The 15790-nt window shown below is 31.7% G+C and overlaps 1 protein-coding gene and 1 long non-coding RNA gene across 2 annotated transcripts; both read right to left on the bottom strand.

Moving 5' to 3' along the window:
• Nucleotides 1-8016: 8016 nt before the first annotated feature.
• LOC116110518 (ubiquitin carboxyl-terminal hydrolase 15-like) lies at nt 8017-9520 on the bottom strand. Its single transcript, XM_031396722.1, has 5 exons — nt 9393-9520; nt 9043-9212; nt 8663-8936; nt 8413-8567; nt 8017-8313 (listed from the first exon to the last, which is right to left on the bottom strand). The coding sequence occupies exons 1-5, from the start codon at nt 9518-9520 to the stop codon at nt 8150-8152; spliced, it is 891 nt and encodes a 296-aa protein (XP_031252582.1). The 3' UTR covers nt 8017-8149.
• A 918-nt stretch (nt 9521-10438) lies between these two features.
• Nucleotides 10439-14086, bottom strand: LOC116110530. The gene is made up of 4 exons (XR_004124922.1): nt 12436-14086; nt 12062-12358; nt 10803-10895; nt 10439-10685 (listed from the first exon to the last, which is right to left on the bottom strand). It is a non-coding gene; the product is annotated as an uncharacterized LOC116110530 (long non-coding RNA).
• Nucleotides 14087-15790: the final 1704 nt, after the last annotated feature.

Genomic DNA, 15790 nt, shown 5'->3' with positions numbered 1-15790 from the left:
AGAGACACAATTTCCTGTAATTGCAGATGAAATTCAAATGTTAAAAAAGAGATATATATTTATTCTTATCTGTAACACTATATGATATTATTCTGCTGAAGCAAATAATAAGTCCCCTATTTGGCTTAATTCTTCAAAAAGTTATATCAATTAAACGAAGTAGATATTATGTCATTAAAAAAATACCATTCGAAGCCCCCAGCATCAAAATTGTCTGAGATGAACTTGTTTAAATTGTTAAGAGATGAGAAAGACTGAATATTTAACAAGTAATGACTAGGCGGAGCGTCCTAACACTGGAGAAGAAGATACATATTTATTAGATAAGAAACACTGCATGGTTAATCATGATAAAAATTAAAGAACTTGGTAACTTATACTTGAAATCAAGAATGGATATATACATACCTCTTAAGACGGCTCCTTCAGTGAGTTCTTAAACTCCATAAATATATTTCCAATTGTAGAAAGAATAATTAAATTAATTGGATTTTGCCTCTTGTTTTTTCTTCCTTATTAGATATGACTGACTTTATAATGTAATTTTTGGATGTTTGATGCTTATGAATTCAATCACTCAATATCAGAAAAGAATAAAGTAATTTCTTGATATTACATCACAAATTTTACTTTATGTGCATATACCTCCCTTTCTGTAACTAATGAGTTCCTTATTCTTTTATTAAGGCTATATTAGTAATGGCATATCAAATTATTAATCTTTGAAATCTACTTTTGTCCACCACAGGAAATTAATAATGTCTATACATATTGTTATTGAGTATTGATTATGGTTTGGATGATTGGATAATCATCCAATGATTAGATAAAATTATGTTCCATGAATTATAATATGAAAGAAAGAATGACAATAATGTATCCAAGGAGTTTCAAATAGTGACTTTAATTAGAATATACAAGTGCAGAATGTTTGTTTGAAGAAACTATATTTTCAATTAATGATTTTCACTAAAGAGTTACAATTTTTATATAGGAAGAATACAATCTACTGAATCTCCTAATTATGTTAGTTATAGGTTACACAATATACACTACAAGAAATTAACATTTACTGACAAAAAGTTTTGTCACAGAAAGTGGAATATTCGTCTTCAAAGGTAATGCAGGATGACAGACCAAATCGTCCCCAAAGCTGCGTTGCCAAAGGGTAACACCCACGGAAAAACGAATCGTCCCTAAAGCCACGTCATTGGGGACAACATACAGTTTCGTCACTAAAGATTATTTACTTTGTGACGAAATTTTTTCGTCCACAAAAGAATAACTATTTGTCCAAATAATGGCATTTCGTCCCAAAAAAATCACAATTAGGGACGAAATCTTTTCGTCCCTAATTGGGTGAAATTTGGGACTTTTTTTTTTCGTCATTGTCTGTGTGGCAAATTAGGGACAAAAATTATCGTTAGATGGTGTGGTGAATTGGGCACGTAGATTTCGTCCCTAATGGAATGGTGAATTAGGGACGAAAATTCTTGTCCCTCATGCTATAGTGTTGGGATGAAGATTTTCGTCCCTGATGGTTGGTGAATTAGGGACAAAAATTTTCATCCCTTGTGTCAATATTTAAGGACAAAAATTTTTCGCCTGAAGAAAAATTCTGTCCTTTCTTTTATGATGAATTATAACGAGAATTTGTTCTGATTGAAAATTAACAAATGTACTGATTCTCAAAGTAAAAAAAATCATAGAAACATCTTTTAATTAAGTAAAAAATATACTTAATATCAAATTGATACTACTACAAATCAACAAATAACCAAATAATAACAAAATACTATATATATATATAAGCCAATAGTATCATAAAACACATCCAACTATAACTAACATATAAACAATAGTATAAAATAAAATACTTTCTTGTTAGTTGGATGTAAAATATATACTATATTCTTCACTATTGGATGTCAATAAAGGTACCACTCCTATAGAGTTGCATGTCAAAAGAAGACAAAAAACCGAATTGCTGAAGCTGCGGACGTCTAGGATACGCATGTCAAACAAGTCTGCAACAATCATTATTAACAATTACTCAACTATATATTTGTCTAAAGTTTGTAAAATAAAGTTAACATAAAACATTAGGGAGACATCTTCAACTAAATTAAGTGAAACAATTGTACTCTGATTTGATGCATGAGAAGGACTAGTTGCAGATTTCCCTTAGCCTAGAGCGGCGACAATAAAACTGAAACCATCTTCTACAATAAAGTATGTCACAACAAAAACAATATTAATCATTATTAGATGCAAAATAACATAAACTATATAGACATGTATTCAAAATGTAAAAAAACATTACGTACATTACCAAATTCATGTATCAGACTCTGTATCATTATCATTATCATCACAATAATTGACTTCATCATTATATAATTTGATAGTGTCATTTTCATCATCACTGTCATCATAAATCAACTCATCTTCTTGCAAATTTGTTTCTTACTTTTACTATATTGGCTTCCAAAATTTCTGGATCTATATCCCCTTCAACAATAAATCAATTCTTCATCCCGTTCATAGCCACATTCACATTTTCTTCAAACTCATTTTCTGATAAATTTCATTTGGACTAGATGATGCTTCCCATCCATTGCCTCAGTTTGTAATTATGGAACATCAAACAAGTGTCTATGCTGAAATTTCTATACTACTTGCCAATTCTTTCCCAACTTTGTGTCTGGAACATAAAAAAATTGTTTCACTGAAAGGTACATAGAATCATTTCATCCAAGTGTGTTGACATTGACACTTGTGAGATTTCCATCAACACGTATACTGCTTTTCTATTACTAAGGTCAAACCATTCAATTTAAAAAGTACCACTGTTTTATCTTTTAGGTATCCAACTCAATAATATCAGTGAGTATTCTATAAAAATCAATCATGTTATCTCCATGATTCCCTTCAACAACAACCCACTATTTTGGCTTCTAAGTCGGCTACCTCGATCCCTAGTGTGAAATCTTACTCCGTTCACAATGCAACAGTGATACTTCTTAACAATTTCTTGTGGTCCATAAGCTAAAGCATATAATGCCTCACTAACTTCTGGGGATCGCGAATATATATAAATGCGTCACCTGTAAAATTTATGGAAAAGTATGATGATACTCAACAATTTAAACATTACTTTGTCATATATAATTAATTACTACTCGTTGTTTAAACATAAGGGGAACTCTACTTTGTGCCTTTCTTCTACATCAACTTCACTTTCTTTCATAAGCTCTTCCATATGTGCACTAAAAAGTATTGTATTATTATCAATTATGATCATGTGACAACCACAACTACTAATTATTTAAGTGTAACAAAATTAGAAAGACGTACTCAATGAAAACTCACCTCTACACAATTATTAGGATATGCCAATGACACAATCAATCTCCTTCCATGTCAACATATTTGCTGCTCCAATTGGTCTCACTTGTGCAAAAAAACTGACAATCCACCACCCTTCACAATATCATTGTTTTTCTCTTCTCTATTGAATTTGATTTCAATATCGCTCAAATACATTGAGCAAAATGTCAAGCATTCATTAGCAATGTATGCCTCAGCGATTGAACCCTCGGATGAGCTCTATTCAAACATATTTCTTAAACGTCCCAAAAACCTATAAGAGTTAAAATGAATGTTACAATTTAACTATTAAAAATGTAGAGAACTTAGAATTATAGTATTTACCGCTTAATACGGAACATCCATCTAAATTGGACTGGACCCAAGAATGGCCTCGATGGTAGATGAATAGCTAGATGGCCCATTACATCAAAGAATGCCGGTGGAAAAATCATTTCAAGTTTATGAAGTATTGAAATGATATCTCCTTGCAACTCTTTAAGTTCCCCACCTTTATGTCTTACAACATAGTTGTTTAAAAAAAACTTCCCAACTCGGCTAAAGTAGAGGAGATATCCTTTGTAAGCATCCCGAATGCCAATAGGAAGTAACCTTTGTAAAAGAACATGACAATTTGTGCTACCACACAATTGCCCGACCTCTAACTACTTTCTTTTTCCTCTTTTAATTTTATTTTTTTACTCCTTATTTGCTCATTATAGTTGGTTTGAAAAACATATTCTCCCACTATTACTCTTCTAATTCCCATTAATACTCTCTTACCCACCTACTCATCTCTACTCACTCAACAATCTTATACCTCTCTAATTATGTTTTGCTAATTCTAGCAACAAAAAAGACTGCAAGGTGTCAAATGTGACAACTCTAAGAATTGGTATACACATGGACACATATTTTGGCATTTACAGCATTAAACACACATATTGTAACCAGTAATCATTTTATTTAATTGCTTTAAAAGAACCATACAACAACGATACAAAATTGGTTCATTGGCATGTGAAAGTTTCACACACAAATTTGTATCATCCAAAAATGTTCAAAATATTTTTGAATAACAAGACATGTTTTACAAAGTTTTCCATCTGTGTGTCAATAAAGGTCTATACTAACTTCCCCTATGAATACAGAAACAACTATAACAGAGCATCATATCCCGTGGGTTTGAAACATGAACTAACAAGCCCTAATTTGATAAAACATTTAACTACAAGTAGATATATAAACATTCTAAACTTTAAATAAACCCTATGATTTAACGGGAAGAGGATAGAGAGGTTGGGTTGGTGTCATGGGTCTAGTTCGTGACATGCATCTTGGCATAAGCCCAACCAAAATTGGGCCATGGCCTTGGACCACATTGTAGATGTTTCATGAGGCCCAAGATGATTTTTGGCCCATACAACTATATCTAACTATATCCACCCACTTATGGAGCTAAATCATCATTAAGAGATGGAAAAAAAAAAAAAAAATAGCATTGCGAGTTGCAACCCCATATGTAACTAGTAAAGATCAATTTAGAAATTCATTTTGTCAAGCTTTGTTACGAGCCTCAGTTTTCATAGAGCTGAAATTTTCTAAAATCTGTTTGATTGATCATTTCACACTTTTGGCACAGTTTCAATAGTAAGCATGGTCAAATAACTTAAAACCTCCAATATGAGACACAAGATAGTACAAATTAAGAACAACAACAGTAGTGAATAAAAATAAAGTAGCACCACAGATCTTATATATTAAAACCCTTAGTTTCATACCTAGCAGCATTACAAGATGCAAAATTATAGACAAACATTAAGTATCATTTACTTTATCACAACTTGAACCTATTATTGTTGGAGAAGCATTAATACGTTTAGGAGAGCTATGACTTGTTCAAACTAACCGAACCATCTAGGTATGATAATGAGCAGCAGGATTTGCCATCTTTGATAAAAACTCCCCCTTAAAAGTATTTTTGACAACAAAAACCTCTGCACCAAAGACACAAGTGTCATTGATAAGGTATCCGTTTGATGGATTACGAAAGGTTTCCAGGTCCAAGAATCTGGAAAAGCCCCATTCTGTCTTCATTGAATGGAAACGCCTTATTCTTCCATTTACATCAAAAGAAAAAGAAAAAGAAAATAAAATATATATATACCAAAGAGCTAGAAAAGATAAATGTTGTTGAATTATATGTAGAGAAATAAGCTACCTTAAATTGTAACATACTTGTCCTGAAGCTGATCAAATACAAAAAAATTGAAAATCACGTTGATTTCCCACCCAATTGGGAGAGAACTCATTTCTGCCAATTCTAAGTAAACAGATATATGGCCTTCCCCTTTATTCTCCTTGTCCCCATTTGGATAGAGACACAATTTCCTGTAATTGCAGATGAAATTCAAAATGTTAAAAAAGAGATATAAATATTTATTCTTATCTGTATACATATATTGAAATGTATTCTTGCTGAATCAAATAAAAGTCCCCTATTGGTCTAATTCTTCAAAAAGTTATTAAACAAAGTAGATATTATCTCATTAAATAAAATACCATTTGAAGCCCCCAGCATCAAAATTGTTTGAGATGAACTTGTTTAAGTTGGTAAGAGAAGAGAAAGACTGAATTTTTAACAAGTAATGACTAGGTGGAGCATCCCTTAACACTGGATGAAGATACAAATTTGTTAGATAAGGAAAACTGCATGGTTAATTGTGATAAAAATTAAATGAACTTATTAACTATTGTACTTGAAATCAAGAATGGATATATCCATACCTCTTAGGACGGCTCCTTCTGTTGAGTTCTTAAACTCCATATATATATTTCCAATTGTGGAAAGAATAATCAATAATTAATTGGATTTTGCCTCTTGTTTCTTCTTCCTAATTAGGTATGACCGGCTTTTATAATATAATTATTGGATGTTTGATGCCTTACAAATTCAATCACCCAATATCAGAAAAGAATAAAGTAATTTCTTGATATTACATCTACAAAATTTTACGTCATGTACATATACCTCCCTTTCCTTGTAACTAGTCAGTTCCTTTATTCTTTTATTAAGGTTATATTAGTAATGGCACATCAAATTAATTTAATCTTTAAAATTTTACTTTTAGGTCCACTATAGAAAATTTAATAATGTCTATACATATTGAGTATTGAGTATTGAGTACCGATTATAGTTTTGGATGATTGGATCATCATCTAATGATTAGATAAAATTATGTTCTAACAAATTATAAATATGAAAGAAAGAATTGACAATAATGTATCCAAAGAGTTTCAAATAGTGACTTTAATCTAGAATATATAAGTGTAGAATATTTGTTTTGAAGAATTATATTTTCAATTTATTGATTTCACTAAAGAGTTACATTCTTTATATAGAGAGAATACAATCTACTGAACTCCTAATTATGCCAGTTAAAAATTACATAGTATAATGTCTGACAAAATTAGGAGAAGGGAGCAGAAAGCATAGACGTACTTTGAAATAAAAACCATATATATGATAAATTAAAGCAGAAGTTAATAACACTTGCATCATTGAAGCAGAAGTTACTTTGCTTGGTTTGATAAATTAAAAGTCTCTTAATTCTGATGAAACATGTTGCAATTACTTCTTTAACAGTCGACAATTGATGTATGGTTTTCATCAAATAATATTTTACAAATTTGATGAAACATTCTGGTAAGGTTTATCAATTATCAATTTGTTCATTTACATAAAAGCTTTAATAATTTTAGCGTGAAATACATACCTATTAAAATGGCTCCTTTAGTTGGTTCTTGAACTCCATATTTTCAACTGTAGAAAAATAATATTGTTGCGTAGAAAGTAGAGAGAGCAGAGAATTACTAAGAGTTTACAGAGTTAAATTTTGAATGAGCCAGCTAGTATTTATTATTAAATTTCTCATAAGTGGAACTCATCGGCTTTGAACCCAGTTTTCTTTCCTCTATTTTTCATAATAGTTGTCAGTAGATAAGCCTTTCCCATTCAAATCATTATTTTCGTAAGGGTAAAGAATTTGTTTTCAATGCAGACATATATGGCCGCTTGTACTATGAAAATAAAACTACTACTGCAATCGAAATTAATGCAGATATGCACAATCATTAAAGATTTGCTTTCCCTCTTTATCTAAAATAAATAATATTTAATATATATTATAGTCAAAATAAAATAATATCATACATACGAAGTTCTCTTATAAATATGTGAACATTTTACTCCACGCCTTATTCCTTTCTCATTCTTAGTGTATTTACAAACCCAATGCTTAAAGATAGTGCCGAGTTTTGAGTAGATTTTGATAGTTTAAAGCTTGCTTCTTTCAGTTGGTTAATATAAGCAAATAAAATTACTACCTGAGCCCATATGTAACTAGTAAAGATCAAATTTGAGATTCATTTTGTCAAGCTCTGTTACAAGCTTCAATTTTCATAGAGCCGAAAAATTCTAAAATTTTTTTTATTGATCATTTCACTGACTTTTGGCACAGTTTTAATTGTAAGCATGGTCAAATAACTTAAAAGCTCCAATATGAGATACAAGATAGTACAAAATTAAGAACAGCAGCACTAGCGAATAAAAACAAAGTAGCACCACAAATCTTATATATCAGAACCCTTACTTTCTTACCCAGCAACATTACAAGATGCAGAATAATAGACAAACATTAAGTATCATTTATTTTTATCACAACCTGAACCTGAACCTGAACCTATTATTGCTAGAGAAGCATTAATACATTTAGGAGAGCTATGACTTGTTCAAACTAACCGAACCAAGCAATTGAACTTCAGCTTCAATGATGCAATTGTCATCCACCAAATAACCCTGTTTCGGATCTTTGAATGTATCTAACAACATAAATTCTGAAAAACCCCAATCCTCGACTGTTGGACAAAACATATGGTCTTCAACTGAAATCAAGGAAGAAGCATAGGTTCATAAGATTAAATTTCATGAGAAAAACCTTCCATAAAAAAAGTAAAATCATTGACGGTTCCCATTGAACTAACCTTTTTTTTCAATGTGAGGTCCAGTCTTTTGATTTTTGACACGTAGAATGAAATTTACAAATAATTTAGCATTAAAAGACCGATCAGATGATAAATAAATTGAAATATTTTTTCCCTTGCCCTCATTATGTCCATTGGGGAAGAGAACAACATACCTACAAGACATTAATCAACGTAAGCTATAGGCAAATATATAGCGACGAGAAGTAAATATATATTCAATCAATGCCAAAATCAATCATGCATATACCATTTGTATGGTCCGAATGATTCAGAGATGCATTTTTTGTCAGTTAAGGCCGTAAAATTTTTCACTACCCAAGTATGATAATGAGTAGCAGGATCTTCCATCTTTGATAAAAACTCCCCCTTAAAAGTATTTTTGACAACAAAAACCTCTGCACCAAAGACACAAGTGTCTTTGATAAGGTATCCGTTTGATGGATTACGAAAGGTTTCCAGGTCCAAGAATCTGGAAAAGCCCCATTCTGTCTTCATTGAATGGAAACGCCTTATTCTTCCATCTACATCAAAAGAAAAAGAAAAAGAAAAGAAAAAAAATATATATATATATACCAAAGAGCTAGAAAAGATAAATGTTGTTGAATTATATGTAGAGAAATAAGCTACCTTGAATTGTAACATACTTGTCCTGAAGCTGATCAAATACAAAAAAATTGAAAATCACGTTGATTTCCCACCCAATTGGGAGAGAACTCATTTCTGCCAATTCTAAGTAAACAGATATATGACCTTCCCCTTTATTCTCCTTGTCCCCATTTGGATAGAGACACAATTTCCTGTAATTGCAGATGAAATTCAAAATGTTAAAAAAGAGATATAAATATTTATTCTTATCTGTATACACTATATTGATATTATTCTTGCTGAAGCAAATAATAAGTCCCCTATTTGGCTTAATTCTTCAAAAAGTTATATACAATTAAACGAAGTAGATATTATGTCATTAAATAAAATACCATTCGAAGCCCCCAGCATCAAAATTGTCTGAGATGAACTTGTTTAAATTGTTAAGAGATGAGAAAGACTGAATATTTAACAAGTAATGACTAGGCGGAGCGTTCCTTAACACTGGAAGAAGATACATATTTATTAGATAAGANTGCCCTTTGTATTGGTACACCTTTTTAATGGGAGGTCGATCAATACCCCTAACCACACCCCCCCCCTCTTGAAGAGGCACTCTCAAGGTGGAAGTGAGGGAATTGAAGCTTGATGGTGTCCGATAGCTCCCAGGTGGCTTCAAATGGGGCTAAGTCTCACTACAAGAAATTTAACATTTACAGACAAAAAGTTGTCCCAAAAAGTGGAATATTCGTCCTTAAAGGTAATGCGGGACGACATACCAAATCGTCCCCAAAGCTACGTTGCCAAAGGGTAACACCCACGGAAAAACGAATCATCCCTAAAGCCACGTCATTGGGGACAAAATACAGTTTCGTCACTAAAGATTATTTAGTTTGCGACAAAATTTTTCGTCCACAAAAAGAATAACTATTTGTCCCAAATAATGGTATTTCGTCCCCAAAAAATCACAATTAGTCCCTAATTGGGTGGATAATTTGGGACATTTTTTTTTTTTTTTTTTTGGTCATTGTCTGTGTGGCAAATTAGGGACAAAAATTATCGTCCTAGATGGTGTGGTGAATTGGGCACGTAGATTTTCGTCCCTAATGGAATGGTGAATTAGGGACGAAAATTCCCATCCCTCATGCTATAGTGTATTAGGGATGAAGATTTTCGTCCCTGATGGTTGATGAATTGGGGACAAAAATTTTCATCTCTGGTTGTGTCAATATTTAGGGACAAAAATTTTCGTCCCCAACGAAAAATTCCGTCCTTTCTTTTATGATGAATTATAACGAGAATTTGTTCCTGATTGAAAATTAACAAATGTATTGATTCTCAAAGTAAAAAAATTCATATGAAACATCTTTTTAACTAAGTAAAAAATATTACTTAATATCAAATTTATACTACTACAAATCAACAAATAACCAAGTAATAACAAAATATTATATATATATATAAGCCAATAGTTTCATAAACACATCCAACTATAACTAACATATAAACAATAGTATAAAATAACTATACTTTCTTTGTTAGTTGGATGTCAAAATATATACTATATTCTTCACTACTTGGATGTCAATAAAGTTACCACTCCTATAGTAGTTGCATGTCAAAAGAAGCAAAAAACCGAATTGTTGAAGCTGCTGGACGTCTAGGTATACACGTGTCAAACAAGTCTGCAACAATCATTATTAACAATTACTCAACTATATATTTCTCTAAAGTTTGTAAGATAAAGTTAATATAAAACATTAGGGAGACCTCTTCAACTAAACTAAGTGAAACAATTGTACCCCTATTTGATGCATGAGAAGGACTAGTTGCAGAATTCCCTTTAGCCTTAGAGCGGCGACATAAAACTGAAACCATCTTCTACAATAAAGTACCTGTCACAACAAAAACATATTAATCTATTATAAGATGCAAAATAACATAAACTATATAGACATGTAATCAAAATGTAAAAAATCATTAAGTTACATTACCAAATTCATGTATCAGACTCTCTATCATTATCATCACAATAATTGACTTCATCATTATAATAATTCGATAGTGTGTCATTTTCATCATCACTATCATCATAAATGAACTCATCTTCTTGCAAATTTGTTTTCTTACTTTCTACTATATTGGCTTCCAAAATTTCTGGATCTATATCCCCTCTCAACAATAAATCAATTTCTTCATCCCCCTTCATAGCCACATTCACATTTTCTTCAAACTCATTTTCTTGATAAATTTCATCATTTGGACTAGATAATGCTTCCCCATCCATTGCCTCAGTTTGTAATTCTGGAACATCAAACAAGTGTCTATGCTGAAATTTCTGTACTACTTGCCAATTCTTTCCCAACTTTGTGTCTGGAACATAAAAAAATTGTTTCACTTGACAAGCTAGTACATAAGAATCATTTTCATACCAAGTGTGACTGACATTGACACTTGTGAGATTTCCATCAACACGTATACTTGCTTTTCTATTACTAAGGTCAAACCATTCACATTTAAAAAGTACCACTGTTTTATCTTTCAGGTAATCCAACTCAATAATATCAGTGAGTACTCCATAAAAATCAATCATGTTATCTCCATGATTCCCTTCAACAACAACCCCATTATTTTGGCTTCTAAGTCGGCTACCTCGATCCCTAGTGTGAAATCTTACTCCGTTCACAATGCAACAGTGATACTTCTTAACAATTTCTTGTGGTCCATAAGCTAAAGCATATAATGCCTCACTAACTTCTGGTGCTCGAGAATTATATAAATGTGTCACCTGTAAAATTTATGGAAAAGTATGATGATACTACATACAATTTAAACACTACTTTGTCATATATAATTACTTTGTCATATATAATTAATTACTTATTCGTTGTTTAAACCATAAGGGGAACTCTACTTTGTGTCTTTCTTCTACATCAACTTCACTTGCTTTCATAAGCTCTTCCATATGTGCACTAAAAAGTATTGTATTGTTATCAATTATGATCATGTGACAACCACAACTACTAATTATTTAAGTGTAACAAAATTAGAAATGACGTACTCAATGAAAACCTCCACCTCTGCACAATTATTTAGGATATACCAATGACACACATCAATCTACTTCTCCATGTCAACATATTTTGCTGCTCCAATTGGTCTCAACTTGTGCGAAAAAACTGACAATCCACCACCCTTCACAATATCATTGTTTCTCTCTTCTCTATTGAATTCGGTTTCAATATCGCTCAAATACATTGAGCAAAATGTCAAGCATTCATTGGCAATGTATGCCTCAGCGATTGAACCCTCTGGATGAGCTCTATTTCGAACATATTTCTTAAGACGTCCCAAAAACCTATTAAGAGTTAAAAATGAATTGTTACAATTTAATCTATTGAAAAATGTAGAGAACTTAGAATTATAGTATCTTACCACTCAATACGGAATATCCATCTAAATTGGACTGGACCACCAAGAATGGCCTCGGATGGTAGATGAACAGCTAGATGGACCATTACATCAAAGAATGCCGGTGGAAAAATCATTTCAAGTTTACAAAGTATTGAAATGATATCTCCTTGCAGCTTCATAAGTTCCTCCACCTTTAATGTCTTACAACATAGTTGTTTAAAAAACTCTCCCAACTCGGCTAAAGTAGAAGAGATATCCTTTCGTAAGCATCCCCGAATGCCAATAGGAAGTAACCTTTGTAAAAGAACATGACAATTTGTGCTGCCACAACAATTGCCCGACCTCTAACTACTTTCTTTTTCCTCTTTTTAATTTTTATTTCTTTTTACTCCTTGTTTGCTTCATTATAGTTGGTCATGGAAACAACTATACTCCCACTATTACTCTTCTAATTCCCATTAATACTCTCTTACCCACCTATTCTATCTCTACTCACTCAACAATCTTATACCTCTCTAATTATGTTTCTGCTATAATTCTAGCAACAAAAAAGACTGCAAGGTGTCAAATATGACAACTCTAAGAATTGGTTATACACGTGACATATATTTTGTGCATTTACAGCATTAAACACACGTATATGTAACCAGTAATCATTTTTATTTAATTGCTTTAAAAGAACCATACAACAATGATACAAATATTGGCTTCATTAGCATGTGAAAGTTTCAACACAAAATTTGTATCATCCAAAAATATTCAACATATTTTTGAATAACAAGACATTGTTTTATAAAGTTTTCCATCTGTTTGTTCAATAAAGGTCTATCTAATAAATTCCCCTATGAATACAGAAACAACTATAACAGAGCATCATATCTTCGGGTGTTTGAAACATGAAAATTATCATTACGAGAACCATCAGACAAGTCGTTGTGGTTCTATGTAACCTGTAAATTTTAAAAACATTATCGATTTCTTTCATTCAGTGTTAAAATGAACTTCCCCAATTCACTTACAAAGCAAAGATCCTTTTTATACACAGTACACTTACAAAAGCTAAACTTGTTACAAAAAGTTAAAAGCTTTACTGATTCAATGTCAAAGAAACAAACCCATTTCAATCACAATCATACCCATACACTTCCTCTTAATTCATTTACAATTCTCAGCCCCTGTTGGCTCATGTAATTAAATTAGTAAAACCCACATCACAGCACTAGCACCAAAATAATTCCAACAAAAGATTGCTCATTTAGAAGCATATAATACCCTAATAAAGAGTTGAAACTCGAATCAACAATCTGAACTAAAAAAGCCCTAATTTTGATAAACCATTTACTAATCAAGTAGATATATAAACATTCTAAACTTTAAATAAACCCTATGATTTAACGGAGAGTAAAAATTAAGGCTGAAAATTCACAAATAATCAAGACAAAAGTAGACATAAATGCTTTACATTAAGAACAAAATTAAGGCCCAATTCAAGACAAATCAAAAAGAATTATGATGGAAGAATGATGATAGTTAGAAGGCACCTTGTGATTTTAGGAAAGCAGAAGAATCGAATAGGCTTGACTGCAAGTGATAAAAATGTGTGCGTTTGGAAAATGAAAAAGTGAAGAAGAATAATGAAACGTTGGAGAAGGCAGCTGATGTTTTATTTTCCTGCAATTCTTTCGTTCTTTTAATTAATAAAATGATTTAATTTTTACATTTATTCAGATATTTATTTCAATTTTTTTTTTGGTTAAAAATGGTCTTATTAATAAGAATATGAATGTCTCCTTAAATTAATGATTTGTTGATACGGTAGTGTAAATTGTGCCTTTTAAATTATTTTGTTAATATAGAAATAAGGATAAATAAACTACTCTTTTTCACTATAATTAATATAAGCTAGCTTGTGATTATTATTATTTTTTCTTTTGATAATTGAGTGTGTCTGGACTAACTTGTGCCCACTTTGACTAATCTTTCAGGGTCATAAAGTTAACGATCACGTGAATCTTCATGTGGCCATCCCTATTAGCAATCAAGGAGAATTGAACTCAAGACCTCTTGAGTAATACACGTAAGAGCCCCTATCACCCCACTCGATCACCTAGGGGTGGTTTAACCATATCCAACAATTGATAGATAACGAGTTATAAAAATATGAAGTGTTACCTATCAAAATTATATTCATGACATTTTCACAAGTAGTGCTACCATAGATACGTATTAGTAACATATTTTCAAAAAGTGTTATTGTAGTTCATTTTTTTTGTGGTGGGTGAAGCAAAGAGCAAAATGAAGAGAAAGAGAAAAACGATGGCCCATTAGAGCATGTTAGGATCCTCAAAGGTACCCACCACGCCTTCCTGCCATTTTCAGTCGATCCTCATTCGCCATTTGCACATGATTTTCAATTTTTTGTCTTGGGTTTCAAGCAATTTCAGAGCAGGAGATAAAGATTCACCAGCAAGCAAGTTTGAGTTTTGTTTCAAATGAAATAGAAAAGGAATTGGGTGTTTTTACATTTGCTTAGTAGGGGTGTTAAAAAAAAAAATACAGAAACCGAACCGAACCAGTAACTGAGCCGAATTTTAGGTTATCCAAAAAACTGGTTCGGTTTTGATTCAAAGAAAATAAAAAACTAAATTTTCAGCTTGGTTACCGGTTTGGGAGAATATGGAAACCGACTAATCGAACCGGTTTTGAACACCCTTATTACCTAGAACCAAATTTTCGTCCTAGAAAAAATAGGTTTTTAACTTCAAAATGTTTCATCCAGAAATAATACATTTCGTCCCAAGATAATTTCCCTCCATATTATTTGATTCTTCCCTCCAAACGAAATTGTTAATTACTCTTCCATATTTCCTCCCTAAAAATGCATTTTTCACAATCAGGGACAAAATCATATGTTGTCTCTAATAAGTTTTCAAATTTTGCACAATTAGCGACAAAACATTTCATCCCAGAAAAAAACAGGTTTTTAGCTACAATTTTTTTCGTCCAAAAATAATAATTTTCGTTCCATAATGATTTCCCTCTATATTATTTTCATCCTTCCCTCCAAATGACATGGTTGGCGCGGGGGGGAAATTGAACCCTAAGAATTTTGTGATGAAATTACAATTCCGTCCCCTAAAATGACAATTCTGGGATGACCATGAGTTCCAAATTTCGTCCTCAAAAATTCATTTTTCACAATCTATGACAAAATCATATTTCGTCCCCAATAAGTGCTCCAAATTTTGTACAATTAGAGACAAAAACATTTCGTCACAGAAGAAAAAAGGTTTTAGTTACAAAATTTTGCATCCAAAAATAATAAATTTTGTCCCTGAAAATGTATTTTTACAATCATGGACAAAATCATATTTCG

This window comes from Pistacia vera, unplaced genomic scaffold (assembly GCF_008641045.1).
Source record: "Pistacia vera cultivar Batoury unplaced genomic scaffold, PisVer_v2 Contig605, whole genome shotgun sequence".
Lineage (NCBI taxonomy): Eukaryota > Viridiplantae > Streptophyta > Magnoliopsida > Sapindales > Anacardiaceae > Pistacia > Pistacia vera.
This window is presented reverse-complemented; position numbering and strand designations above follow the sequence as displayed.